Genomic DNA, 12,595 nt, shown 5'->3' with positions numbered 1-12,595 from the left:
TCCAGCAACCTGGGCAGCAAAGATCGCGGCACTGAGGTGCGAGAGACTGAAAAACTTGGGAACTGGACGATAGTCTCTGAACTGGGGAGCAGCTAGTTAGTTAGAGACCAAGGGTCTGCAGCAGTTGCCAACTGCTCTGCAGTTAAAGTTGATTATTTCGTTCTTCTCATTCATAGGATGCCTGCAATTACTGAACCCAATGATTGCTTCAGGCCCCACTTTCTGCATCAGGGCTCAACCCCATAGCTGCATCCATAAGACGTTCCCTCCGCAGCCCTTCCTTCCCTGCACGGCCCCTGCACGGAGCCTGGCCGTGGACATCTTCCCTCTGAGAATAGCGGCAAAAGAACTGCACCAAGCACAGGTCGGGTTTGTTTTTTCAAGAAAACCATCAGCTGAAAAACAAGTTTTATTTCCACCCCCCCACACACCTCACAAAACATCAAAGTCACACGTTTCCTGAATAAACACGGTCTCCTCCACAATGCGGCTGAGCCCAACACAGGAGAACCACCCCAGGGGCGCTTTAAATACGGCCACCTTTGAAAACGACCCTCGTGGAAAAAGGTGGTTTCCATTATAAATACAGTGCAATAATTACGTACAGTTTCACAACGTTAAGACAGAAGGCAGCTGCACGGCCCGGGTCACAATCCTCCGAGGGTTTCAGAGGGGAACGAGCACACAAGGGGAAACTAGGAGGTGCTGGACGCTTTCACAACCGCCCGTGGTTCCTTAAAGCGTGGCGATACGGAGGGACCAGAGCGACACGCTCGCAGCACCGGGCGCTTCACGCCTGCCTCGACTCCCAAACATCTGAATTGGTAAGACCTGCCTGAGCTCTGCTAAGAGCGACGATCCACCCAAATCGCAGTGGAAAAGCCTCTCCGAGGAAGGCAGGCCATGCCAGCCGCCGGCAGGCAAAGAATTAATCTGCAACCAGGACCGGTCCCAAGTCAAACGCTGCCGTCGTGGCGGGCGTTAGCGAGGGCCGCTCTCCGCCCTCAGAGCACCCTGGGTTTCTGCAGAGTCGTGCTTCAAACATAAAACTATAGGAAAAAGGTTATTTCCCCACCCCTGGTGAGAGGCAGCCGCAGCAGGCCAGATTCCCTGCGCTGCTCCTGTCCCCTGGCCCATTCGGTCTGGTTTTGCACCACTTTGGCTTTGTCCAAATGGGGGGCTTGAAGGGGGTTTAAATCGCTTGAGTTGGCTCCGTCTCAATTGAACTTGGCCCACCGATGCCCGCTACAGCCGCTTGCCTCACCCAGCGCTTTGGAAGGGGTTAGGGTTACCGGGTATACCCAACGCGCTCCCATGCGGCACCTCTCCGTCTCAGCTGGATCAAAGCCTCGCGAGCGGGGTGAGCTCGGCCTGCTGAGTCCGGGAAGCCCTGAACCTGTACTAGTGCATTAGTGTCGTTAGACACTTGCATCCCCCGCCTCCCTCGGCCGATGGAGGGTGCAGGCAGGGCCGGGGGCTCGGTGCCAGGGGCGGCTTCCCCCACTGCCTGGCAGAGGACAGGGTCGCACAGCCCAGACCACTCTGAGCCAGGCAAAAGGGCAGCGTGGGCCAGCCGACCTGCACCGAAGGTGATGGGCGAGGAGGGGACCAGTGGCCGGGACCCGACCAAGAAGCACCGTCAGGACGTGGCCGCGCTGTGCATGTCCCCAGGCTGCTTTTGCATTCGCTCACGGAGCAGAGTTAAGGGTTAATAACTCAGGGGTCCCCAGTGCACACGGGGTCTCCACGCCTGGCTCAGGATGGGGGCCAGCGTTGGCTCAGAGCCCGGGGGGCTGGTACCTTCTGGGAGGTCTGCTTCGGTCCCTCTGAGCCTTGCCCGGAGGAAGCAAGCCCCGCCACCCCGATCCCGCAGAACCGAGACGACTTCCCACCCAAGCCACGGAAATGAGCCGGAAGTTGGAGTCACGTCCCTGGCTTGTCTGTGGGGGACCAGTGTGGGTCCCCCCAGGCCCTCCATCCCAACCAGGAAATCAGCAGGACCCGCCACAAAAGCCTCTCCCCAAGCAGACACTGCTCCTCTTAAAGGAAGCAGGGCGCGAGACCCCGCTCCCCGCCCCGCTCCGAGGGGCCCCGGCCCAGCCTGCCGTGGCGGGGGCCTCGGGGTTCACCGAGCCAGAGCCGCAGCGACCCTAGGGCAGGGAAGGGAAGCACCGGAGGGAGCTCCAGGCTTCCCATGGGAGCCACAGACCTGCCACGAGCTCCAGGGTCCCCTGGCAGCAGTCTGCAGTGCAGCCGGCAGCACGGGCACCAGGACAAAGCAGCTGCCAGGAGCCCAGCGTGCCCAGAACAAGGTGGTCTGGGCGCAGCTGGAGCCAGGAGCCGCGTGTCCTGCCCTACCTCTGGCTGCTGCCCGGAAGCCCTGACGCAGCCCTGACTCCTTGTGAGCTGGGGCGATGCATCGGATCATGTCACCGCAGGCCTTCCAGGAGGGCCTGAGCTGGCTGGTGGTGTCATGGCCAAAGCCTGACACGGTGGCAGTCACCAGCTAGGCCTTGCTGGGACTCCCTGGTTGGGCTCAGACCCAGGCCACGGGGCAGGAGCAGCAGCCAGACCCGCAGGGCGCTGCGAGACCCCACGGTGCAAACCTGCCAGTCCCTCCCAGCTGCTCCAGCTCCCACCAGCAACTGCAGGGTCCCGAGGACTTTACCAAGCCACCAGCCGTGCCCACAACCCCCACCGCAGACCTGAGCAGGATCAAGCAGCGGCACTCACCCCACCTCCCCGTGCTGCAAGGCCGTGAGAGCCCCTGTCTCCTGCAGGCTTCCAGTCCAGTCCCAGTCTCCCCAGTTGGGGGAGAAGACAGAGGCACTGGGGAGGATGGACACAGTCCAGGTCCCGCAGTGCATTGGGGTAGAGCGCCGGGCTGGGGAGCATCTCTTTGGTCCTTCATTGCACCATTAGCTACATGTGGTCTGTGCTGCCCTCGGCAGGGGCAAGGGGTGAGGACACCCCCCCGAGACCAAGGACAGGGGCTGGGGCAGGAGCGGGGTATAACATGCCCCACCTGAGGTCTCGGTGCCCCTGGCCGGAGGCAGACACGTCGAGGCAAAGCCCCGGGCGCCGGGGAGGTCGTTAGCACCACGCCGAGGAGGACGGGGCCCCAGCTCAGTTCTGCAGCAGCTCGCCCAAGTCGTAGGTGTCGAAGAGGTCGCTGACCCCCTCGCCCTCCTCCAGCCCCCACAGGTAGTCCTCCGGGTCCAGGGGCGGCGAGAAGCTGACGAAGGGGACCGAGTCCAGGTAGGAGGTGGAGGGCAGCTGGTCCTCCGTCTGCTGCAGCAAGGGGTGCGGGGAGTCCAGCAGCCCGTCCCCCACCCCCAGCAGGGAGCCGGGCAGGGCCACCTTCGGGGACGCCGCTGGGGAGAGAGCGGAGAGCTCGGCGTGAGGAGCTGGCAGGCAGCCCAGCGCGCGTGGTCCTGCCCCCTGCCACGACGTCCGTGGCCCCTCCAGGCTGCAAAGCCGTGGCCCTGCCCCTCCCCGCTCCCCGGCTGTGTTACTCAGAGGGCCCTGCCAAGGCCCCCCACATCCCCCGCTAGCCCTGCCCGTGTTCCCCCCAGTAGCCCACACCCATCTCTGCCGATGCCCCACGCCAACCTGCACCCTCCGCTCCCCAGCCCCACCACCACATCCCTGCCGAGGCAGGCGCGGGGGTCCGGAGCTGTACGGGAAGCGAGGCCTGTGCGGCGCCACGTGGCAGCCCGCCGGCAGCCGGGGGTGCCGAGGGGACAGACGGCAGCCAAAGGCTGTGGTGAGATAGAGGAAGCAAAGGCAAAACCCCAGGGAAGATGGAGCCTGAGAGCGGGCAGGCAAAGGCCTCACCTTTGGCCGGAGAGGGCTCGGTGCTACTGCGGCTGTCCTGGAGGGAGGGCTCGAGCAACCGGCTCTCGCTGGCGGGGCTGTCCTCGGCCACCTCCTCGGGGCACAGGTACACCTCGATGGGGCCGTTGGTGCTGCGCAGGTGCAGCTGCACGTTGTCCTGCGGAGGGAGGGGGCACGTCAGGCTGGCCCAGGGGATCACCTGCCCCTGCCCAAGGCCGGCAGGGCAGGCAGCAAGCCGGGCAGGGCAGAGGGAGAGCCACGGGAGCACGAGCCCCAGCCCAGCCGCGCCATCCCCGTCCGGAGCAGAGTCCGGGCCGACTCGCTCGGCCTCGCGGGTCCAGCCCACGAGCCGTCTGCCCCGATCCGGGAGGTGCTGCTCTCGGAGGGGGCCCTGGCACCGCGCTAAAAGCCTGGGCAAGGTCTGCTTGCCGTGAACAGCCTCTTCGGGAAGCAGGCACCCAGCGTCCTGGAGGCATGGCCGAGCCGTCACGGCCGTGCGGCAATGACCGAAGCGCATGCCCCCAGCTGGAGGATTTCCAAAGCCTCGGACCACAGGCGTTGGGCTGGCACTCAGGAGAGCCACTGCCCATGCCCAGACCTGCTACTAAGGTCCCTACAGGACCAGTTGCTGAGTTGCCCCAGCATCATCCTCCTTCCTTCGTCCGATCAGGCTTGGCAAGACAGGGACCCCCCACGGGGATGTACAGCTCCTAGCACCCCGGTGCACCGGTAACAGCAAAGGGAGGAGCAGCCTTTGCTCCACGCACCTCGTGGCAGTCCGGCACCTCCAGCCTCGTCTCCGGAGGGGCCTTGACCACGATCACCGTCTGCTCCTGGAAGTTGCTCATGGCGCGGATGTCCTGGTAGGTGACGTACGCCAGCGTGGGGGGCGCGGAGTTAAAGGAAACAGTGGCCTCGGACTGGCGTCAGCGCCTCAAGCCCCCCTGTATCCCCCACCCCCAGCTGCAGCCCTACCAAAGCCTGCTGCAGCCGGGGAACAGGTGTGCACCGCAGGGGCAGCGCGCCCGGAGAGGGCCCAGAAGCCTTGGCCGCTGGAGGCGAAGCTTTCTTGGCTGCAGCTCGGGGGCTCCTTGGCAGAGGAGGAGCCGAACCCCAGCCAAACCGAGCAGGCTCCCTTCCCAGCTTGCTTTCAAACAGCAGCATGGGTCAAGCTTAGCTCTGCCTGGCACCTGGCTTCCTCGCCCCTGAAGCGGGAGTTCAGCCCGTCCCGGGGAAGAAGCTCGTGCCTCGGGACCACTTCATCCTCCCTCGAGATCCCCCTTCGGGCCCCGCACCCCTGGAGGCTCGTCCTCCGTGGAGACGTCTCTGTGCCCTTCCCGGTAACCCCGGGCCTGCAGGGAAGGATATCTCTGGTTAGTCCCATCCTCGGTCAGGCGCTTCAGCTGGAGGGTGCAGTCCTGGATGAGCCCGTCCAGGGTCCTCTCGGACTTGGAGAGATCCACCAGCTCCTGGCGCATCGCCTGCTGCTTCGCCGCCGTAGAGGTGTCCTCGAAAAGCCCCGTGCCCCTGGAGAGGGCAAGCAGAGCTAATTGTGAGAGCCCGTGGTGGGAGCCTGGGCCAGGACAAGCTGTGCCTCGGAGAGAGGCAGCTCCTAGCACACCACGAGGCATCAGCACAGACCCGGGTGTGCTAGTGACCGGCAGACCGACCCCTTCCACCAGCCAGTGCAATGGCACCCACCGCTTGCGGGGAAGGAACGAGGCTTCCCCAGAGGATAATTATGGGAGAAGCTTCTCCTAAGCCCAGGGAGCTGGTGGCTCATCTACACCCCCGCAGGCCTTTCTAATGCAACGGGACGGGGGGACATGGGGGTCAACCCCGCTCCTGCATCCTGGGGGGTTCTGGCTTCAGTGAGCTCTCGTGGGCTATTGCACCGGCTAAATTACAGGCCAATGAGCCGTCACCGGATTTAACCCAGCAGGGGCACATTTAACTTGCTGGGGGCAGTGGGAAGGGGACTTCCCGGGAGAGAGGACCAGGCCCCAGCCTGGCGCACACCGGGCTCGGAGCAGGGCTGGCCGGCTACTTCAGCCCAGGGCTCGAGGGGGCTCACAAGATGTTATGACCCTGTTGGAAGAGCCAAGAGTGGGTGCTGGCGTGAAGGGCCAGTTTTAGCAGGGCCTGCCCTGTCTGCACAGGGTTAGAAACCAGGCGAGTAGAGACCGTGTAGGAACCTAGCTCCTCACCCCATGAGCCCCGGGGAAGCCCAAGGAGGGTCACGCCTGGCCCAGACAAGAGCCAAACGACCCCCGTTGGACCTCCTGACCCTCCCCAGGGTGCCTGGCTCCAGACTCCCTGCCCGGGCACCACTTACATCCACTGGATGTTGTTCTTGGACTTCTTGCGGATGAGCTGGATGCCCTCCAGCACGTTGGTGATGTCGTAGATGCGGCGCTTCTGCACCTCCAGCACCTCGGCCGCGCGGTTCAGGTCCAGCACGCCGTCGCCCGACTCGCTGAGCAGGCGGATGAACTTTTTGGTCAGCAGCCCCAGAGAGGTGTCGTACCGCGTCTTCTCCCCGGGGGACTTGGGGGCTGTCATGGGAAGAGAGGAGACACTTCAGGTGGTCTGGCCAAGGGGGAGAAGGCCTCTTGGGGGTGGAGAGCTCATCCGCAGCGGTGCCCAGCGGGTGAGGTGTAAAGGGCACCCCCTTCTCCACCAGCCCAGTTCTCCCTGCAGAGACCCGTGGGCCAACAAGCCTCTCCAGCAGCTCCGGGGACCAGAGCCGCAGGTCTCTTGTCCCAGATCTGCCCCCAGGTCACCGCCTCCCTGCGCCACTTACTCTTGGGGCTGGCGATCCGGCTGACCGCGTGGTCCTTGCCCTGGGGCGTCCGGAACTCGGGGATGCCCGGCTGGCCGGCCCCTTCCAGATCAAGCTTCCTTTTGGCCTGGGGAGACAAGGCGGAGAGGGGTCAGACATCCAGTGCCACGCAGGAGATCCCGCAGCTGGCCGCGACGGCCCCGGGCCGGGGACACGGCCAACCTTGCTTCGGCCCCGGCGCACAAAACAGACCCTTACCTCCATGCACCGTCAGGGAGTCCAGGCTGCATTAGCTCTGCCCGGGCCCCCTCAAGCCAGGCCAGCAAAGCCCCGTGGCACGATGGCACTGCACTGCACCCCTGCCACCCCCAAGGCCCCCCGCCAAGCCCCTGGCAGGGCCAGCTGCAGCTTCTCCGGAGCGGGCCAAAGGGAGCCTCCCGGGGCAGCTGTGCCGGAGCCGCGGGGACATCTGTTTCTCCCCGCGGCCTGGACCCAGGCCGTGCCCGCCACGGCCGGAAGGAGCCAGGCAAGCCCCAACTCCACCCCCACCCCGGACAGGAGCCCGGGGCGGAGGCCAGCACGCGGCGGTGATGCAGGGACGCGGCCTCAGGGCTGCCCAGCTGGCAGCATTCCCCGCGCTGGGCGCGCTATCGGAGACAGCCAGCTGCAGGAAGGAGCTTGCGAGAGCCACGTCCGGTTACGCCAGCCGGTTCTGGGAACTGGCTGCGGCTTGGCCCCTCGCAGGGGGCGCAGAGGCTGGGCAGGGGGTCCGTCAGCACGGCCCTGGCCTACCGAGGGGCTGCGCAGGGCTCGCGGGCATGGCCCCGTGCGGGGGGGGCGGGAGTCCTGCAGGGCTACCCACCCCGAGCACTTCCCACTGCAGGCAGGCCCGAGCGCCCGGGGAAGCGATGCAAGGCAGCTGCCACATGGCTTCCTGAGCGGCTTGGGGACAGGCCCTGGCGCTGCCTAGCGCTCCATCAAGTGCTTCCCCTTCCGGGCAAAGCGGGGGGCCAAGCAGCGTCAAGGTCACCGGCAGCCTCGGGGTCACCCCGGGCTCCCAGGGCACCGGGCAAGACAGACCCACCCCAGCACAGCCAGCCGCGCACCCCTCCCGCTCCAGCAAGCCTGTGGGCCCCTACTCCTTGCCCCGGGGGACTCAGAGCTGCCTCCTGCATCCGTGAGCTTTACCCACGGGCACCGCCGGCACCCGGGGGGTTAAAGCGAAGCACATGCACTGGCACCTGCCAGAGCTGCAATACCGCAGGCGCAGCTGCTGGGCCCTGCCTCCCCAACCGGGGGCGGAAACGGGGGAATCTCCCCTCCCCGCTGCCTCCGGGGCATCTGCTGGTAGCGGGGCAGGTGTCTGGGGCAGCTCCCCCCCAGCCACCGCAGGAAGGAGCGAGGGTGATGGGGGGCAGCTTGGCTTTGCAACAGCACTGGGGCAGGTAGCTAGGACGAGCTGCCCCCCCCCCAGCATCATGGGTCTCCAGGCCGAGAGGCAGGGGATGGGGGGCACAGGCCCCGATCCTCACCCCGTGCTCGACAAGCACCAGACGCCCGGATACGTCCGGTGTCGAGGTCTCCGGGGAGCAGCGGGGGCAGGGAAGGGAGGCGAACAGCATGGGATGCTCCCCCCCGCAGAGGGGATCGGGATCCGCCCGGAGATTACATGCACGGCCCCCCCGCACGCATATGCCGCGTGTGCATGGGGCCAGGCCAAGCTGGCGGGGACAGAGGGACACTCGAGAGGCCCCAGGGGCGCGGGGAAGGCGGGAACGCCGGGGCAGCTCCATCGCAGCTGCCGGCCTGGCCAGCACCGACGGAGCTGCCGTCCGGCCCCGCGGGGCAGGATTAGCCGCACGACAGCTGGCCAGCTGGGCCCGCGCTAACAGCCGCGCAGCGCTCGGGCGCGGGGGGGCAGGAGGAGGCCGGGATGGATCCAGAGGGGACGCGACACCCGGAGGGCTTAACCAGCCCGACCCGGGTGGGGAAAGCCCCGTCGGGCAGGTCGTGGGGCCTGCCCCGGCCGTGCCGGAGGGGGCAGAGGAGGAGGAACCTCCCCGTCTTCTGCTGAGAAAGCACAATCCTGCCCGCGGCCCAGCGCCTTGCAGCAGCCGGGCCAGGAGACCGAAGCGCAGGGTAGAGGAAGAAAACCCTGAGAGGTGCGGGGGAGCCCTGCCAAGCTTCCGGCCCTGCCCTTGCCCCCGGGGCCAAGCTGGGTGACGCCCGTGACGGCGGCCCCCGCTCCTCCAGCCCAGGCAGCCCCGGGACGCTGGCACTGGCAGGGTGCCACTCAGGCGGCGCTGGGCCAAGGCCTCCAGGCCGGTCCCGTCTCCGGAGCCCTGCCAGCAGCCCTCCCCGGGTGTGGGAACGCAGGAGGGGTTATCAGAGCCGGGCACACCCTTTGCACGCGGGAGGGAGGACAGAGCTGCCGCCCGGTGAGTCAGGGAGCACGAGCAAAGCTCTTCCCACAGCCCTCTCCGCCCTGGCTCTCCCCAGCCCCAGGACAGCTTAGGCAAGCATTTGGCAGGGCTGGCCCAGACAGGGACCGTGGTGCCTCGAGCAGAGGGCAGCACACTTGCAGCTGGGGAGAACTTGGGTTCAGCACTTAGGCCAACGCCCGTGGGTGCAATGCCTTGCCTTCAAGATGGAGCAGGGGAAACCCTGCAAAAAAGTATGGCGACCCCAGCATCCTTCGGCCGGGGAGATCGTGCCTAAAGCCTGCCCGGGTGAGCCTCCGTGGCAGGCCCGAGGACACCCACATACACGACGCGCAGGTCTGGGCACCGAAGCGAACCGCTCTCTGGGCACGGCTGCACTCACCGGCCAAGCCAAGCAGCTCTGCTCCAAGCCTGCGACCCGAAATAGAAGGGGATACGGAAAGCAGGGGGCTGCGAAGCCTCTCGTCATCGTGGTCCCCGAGCGAGCGCTTCGCAAGCATCCTGCTAACAAGGGATGGGCAGGCCGAGGGGGTAGGACCACAAGCCCCAGGAGTCCTGCATCATGAGCCATGTTCGCAAGCTCTGCACGTGGCTCCTGGGTCTGCACAAACCCAGGGCAACACTTAGGGTCACGACGCCGTGTGCCCGGCCTGCACAGCCTCCTTGCCACGAGGAGGGATGCCATCGGTGCAGGCTCCTACCCCTTGTCCCAATACCCACCGCTGCCAAGTGCCCTTTGCACAAGGAGAAAACGCTGACCAGCTCCTGGTTTCCGATCAAACCGATTCTCCTATGGACTCTGACCCTCCAGCCTCCCGAAGCAGGGCAGGCGAGGGCAGGTTGCTAGGCTTCAGGAGCCGCAGAGAAGAGCCCAGGCAAGACTGTCACTGGGAAGTGCAGGGAAACAACACCATGGCTCTCGACACACATCATCTGCTGCTCCTGAGCAGAGAAAGTAGCCTCAGCATCACAGCCAGGCCTGGAAGGACACGTGAAATTGGGATGGGGGGCCGCAAGGCAAAACCGCAGAGAAGTTGCAGGTGTGTTTCTTAAATCCACGCGTACTGACCTCCTTAATCTCCACACCGAGCAGAGACCCAGTGCATAAAGGTCCCTGTAGCTACCGCCCGACCCGACTGCACGCAACAGAATCGCTCTTCCCCGGCCAGGGCCCTCGTGTCCGGGCTCGCCTGCCTCCGCGGCGGAGACCAGGAATTCAGGTCAGAGGCACAATGTGAGGGCACAGGTCACACACCGGGCTCGCTCTCCTCCGAATGAAAGCAAGCGCAGGACACGGCTACGGCCGAAGGTGTCCCCGAAAAGAAGACGCAACGGACTTGGCGCACGGGCAGGGCAGCGAAGTGCAGCACTCACTTCACCGTGCAGCTACGCCAGTCACGATTCGCCGCCTGCAGCTCCCATTAGGACAAAGGGAGGATCTCAGCCTAGGCAGCACGTCGAGTGCCCCGCATCCTTCAGGCCCGCCGGCCGCTTGGTAGCAGAGCCATCAGGCTGCGCAGCTGCACAGACCGGGGAGGGGCAGCAGCTGCCACTGAACCGCTATTAGAGGCCTTGAACTTGACGGAGCGAGGCCGCTGCAGGGCTGCCGTTAGAAACCTTGAAATGAGGGAAGCCAGCAACCCCGAAACTCTCTTAGAAGCCTGGAAACGAGACGCCGGCCAATTAACACCATAGCACAGCGCCCTGCGCGCTCCGGGGCTGCTGTTAAGTTCAGGTTCAGAGCGCACGACGCACGGCGTGGCCTTCTGGGCTTGTATTTTTTTTTTTTTACCCTGCAATATGCAAATCTACCAGCAGGCAGGAAAGGGAGATTTTTTTTTTCTTTTAATTATATAAAGAAAAGCCAAGACTCGGCGTCTGAGCTACACACAGCGCTGCACCGGCTTCCCCAAAACGCACATTTTAAAAGAGATGCAGTTAGACTGGTGCAACGGTGCATGCGGCTGCTCTGAAACGGCCTCGCAGTCGTTTGAAGGCGAACTGACTTCGTGATCAGAGACCGAGCCAGCCGCTAGCGCCGGGTGTGACACGTGCCCCTCACAACACACAGCAGAGGGGGATTAGCCCCTCTCTGCGGGGCGGGGGCCGGTCCGGATACCCACAGCAGCAAAGCCGCGGCAACTTGGCGGAGCTTGTACAAGCCCGGCGGGGACCGGAGAGCCTGGCAGCTGCATGGCTCCGTTCACCCCGTCTAGCCCGGTTCCCCACCCGCAAGCACAGGGCACCAGGGAAGGGGAAGCGGGCAGCCCTAACGCGGGACAACAGCTCTGCGAGCTAGTGATGGGATGGGAGCTGGCAGAGCTTTAACACCCTCAGCTGAAAGGAAGGTGCCACACAAGATCGGGCCGTAATGCCGCCCGCAGCTCAGCCCCGCGGACCAGCTCGGGGTCTCCGCGGGCTGCCGCCCCGAACGAAGGCAACGCGCTCCCACTTGCTCAGAAGGGAGTTTGGCAGCGCTGCAGCAGGCCACGAGGCATCTCCGGGCCGCGCCGCACGCTCGGCCCCGTTGCCGCAGCACGAAGACGCTCCGACACCCCGTGAAGAGGAGGCGGCAGGTGGAGCTGGCAGCCGACGGCGGAGCTGAGCAGGGCGATGGGTCTGCGGCAGGACGGCGCGGCGCGGCGCGGCGCGGCAGGACGCGGGGAAAGGGCGAGCCAGAGGCCGGGGCGCCTGCTCGGAGGCTTCAGTGGCCGAGGGGGAAGCTGGGGGACCTGGCTGTGTCCCAGCCCGGGGGCGGCCAGAGCCCCACCGCGAGAGCTGGAGTGAGACGCCAGCGACACGCAAACCCTTCGCCAGGCGCTCGGCCGCGGCCCCCGGGCGGGCGGACAGATGCCCGACGGCGCGTGCCCCGGACGGCAGCCACGGCCACGGGGCCCAGGCCCCGCACCGGGACATCGGCAGGAGCCAGTGACGCCCAGCAGGTCCCGCGGGGCTTCCCCCGCATCGCAACCCAGAGGGTTTGGGTGGCTGGGGGATTTAAAGCGCGGGGGCGCCCCCCTGACCCCCGTGCCCCCCGGGGCAGGGCGGGGAAGCCGCCGTCGAAGGGCAGCGCAGAGCCGTGCAGCAGGGTTGCAGTCACTCCCCAAGCCACGAGCCGAGCCGAGCCGAGCCGAGGGCGCGGCGCGGCGGGCAGGACCGGGTCTGGAAGGGGCAGTCAGGCCCGGCCTTGCTGGCCGACACCGTGCCCCGCTCCCTTCCGCAGTTTCCCTCGCTGGTCCCGACCCCAGAGCGCGCCTGGAGGGCTGCGGGCGGAGACTGGCGGGTCTGCCCGACCCCCTTCAGGGCCCAGGCCGCAGCCGGCTGCACGCAGGCCCCGCCGATGCCGACTCCTTGCCGGGACCGTCACCGCTTCGCGCCGGCGGGAGCCGGGCTGACCCAAGGCCCTGCCTGCTGCAGGGGCCTAGAGACGCACGTCGCGCTTCTTGAACGCGACGAGAGGTTTCCTACGGCCCGCTCCCGCGGCGCGGCCAGCGCGGAAAAAAGGGGAAGGCGCCGGCAGGCTGCGACCGCGGCG

General features: G+C 66.1%; 1 protein-coding gene across 1 annotated transcript; it reads right to left on the bottom strand.

Moving 5' to 3' along the window:
* Positions 1-376: 376 nt before the first annotated feature.
* Positions 377-6,969, bottom strand: E2F2 (E2F transcription factor 2). Its single transcript, XM_019547937.1, has 7 exons — positions 6,878-6,969; positions 6,641-6,746; positions 6,173-6,392; positions 5,206-5,364; positions 4,605-4,719; positions 3,838-3,994; positions 377-3,374 (listed from the first exon to the last, which is right to left on the bottom strand). Exons 1-7 carry the CDS (start codon positions 6,881-6,883, stop codon positions 3,127-3,129), a joined length of 1,011 nt encoding a protein of 336 aa, XP_019403482.1. The 5' UTR covers positions 6,884-6,969; the 3' UTR covers positions 377-3,126.
* Between the last annotated feature and the right edge of the window lie 5,626 nt (positions 6,970-12,595).

This window comes from Crocodylus porosus, unplaced genomic scaffold (genome assembly GCF_001723895.1).
Source record: "Crocodylus porosus isolate Cpor-Errol unplaced genomic scaffold, CroPor_comp1, whole genome shotgun sequence".
NCBI lineage: Eukaryota > Metazoa > Chordata > Crocodylia > Crocodylidae > Crocodylus > Crocodylus porosus.
This window is presented reverse-complemented; position numbering and strand designations above follow the sequence as displayed.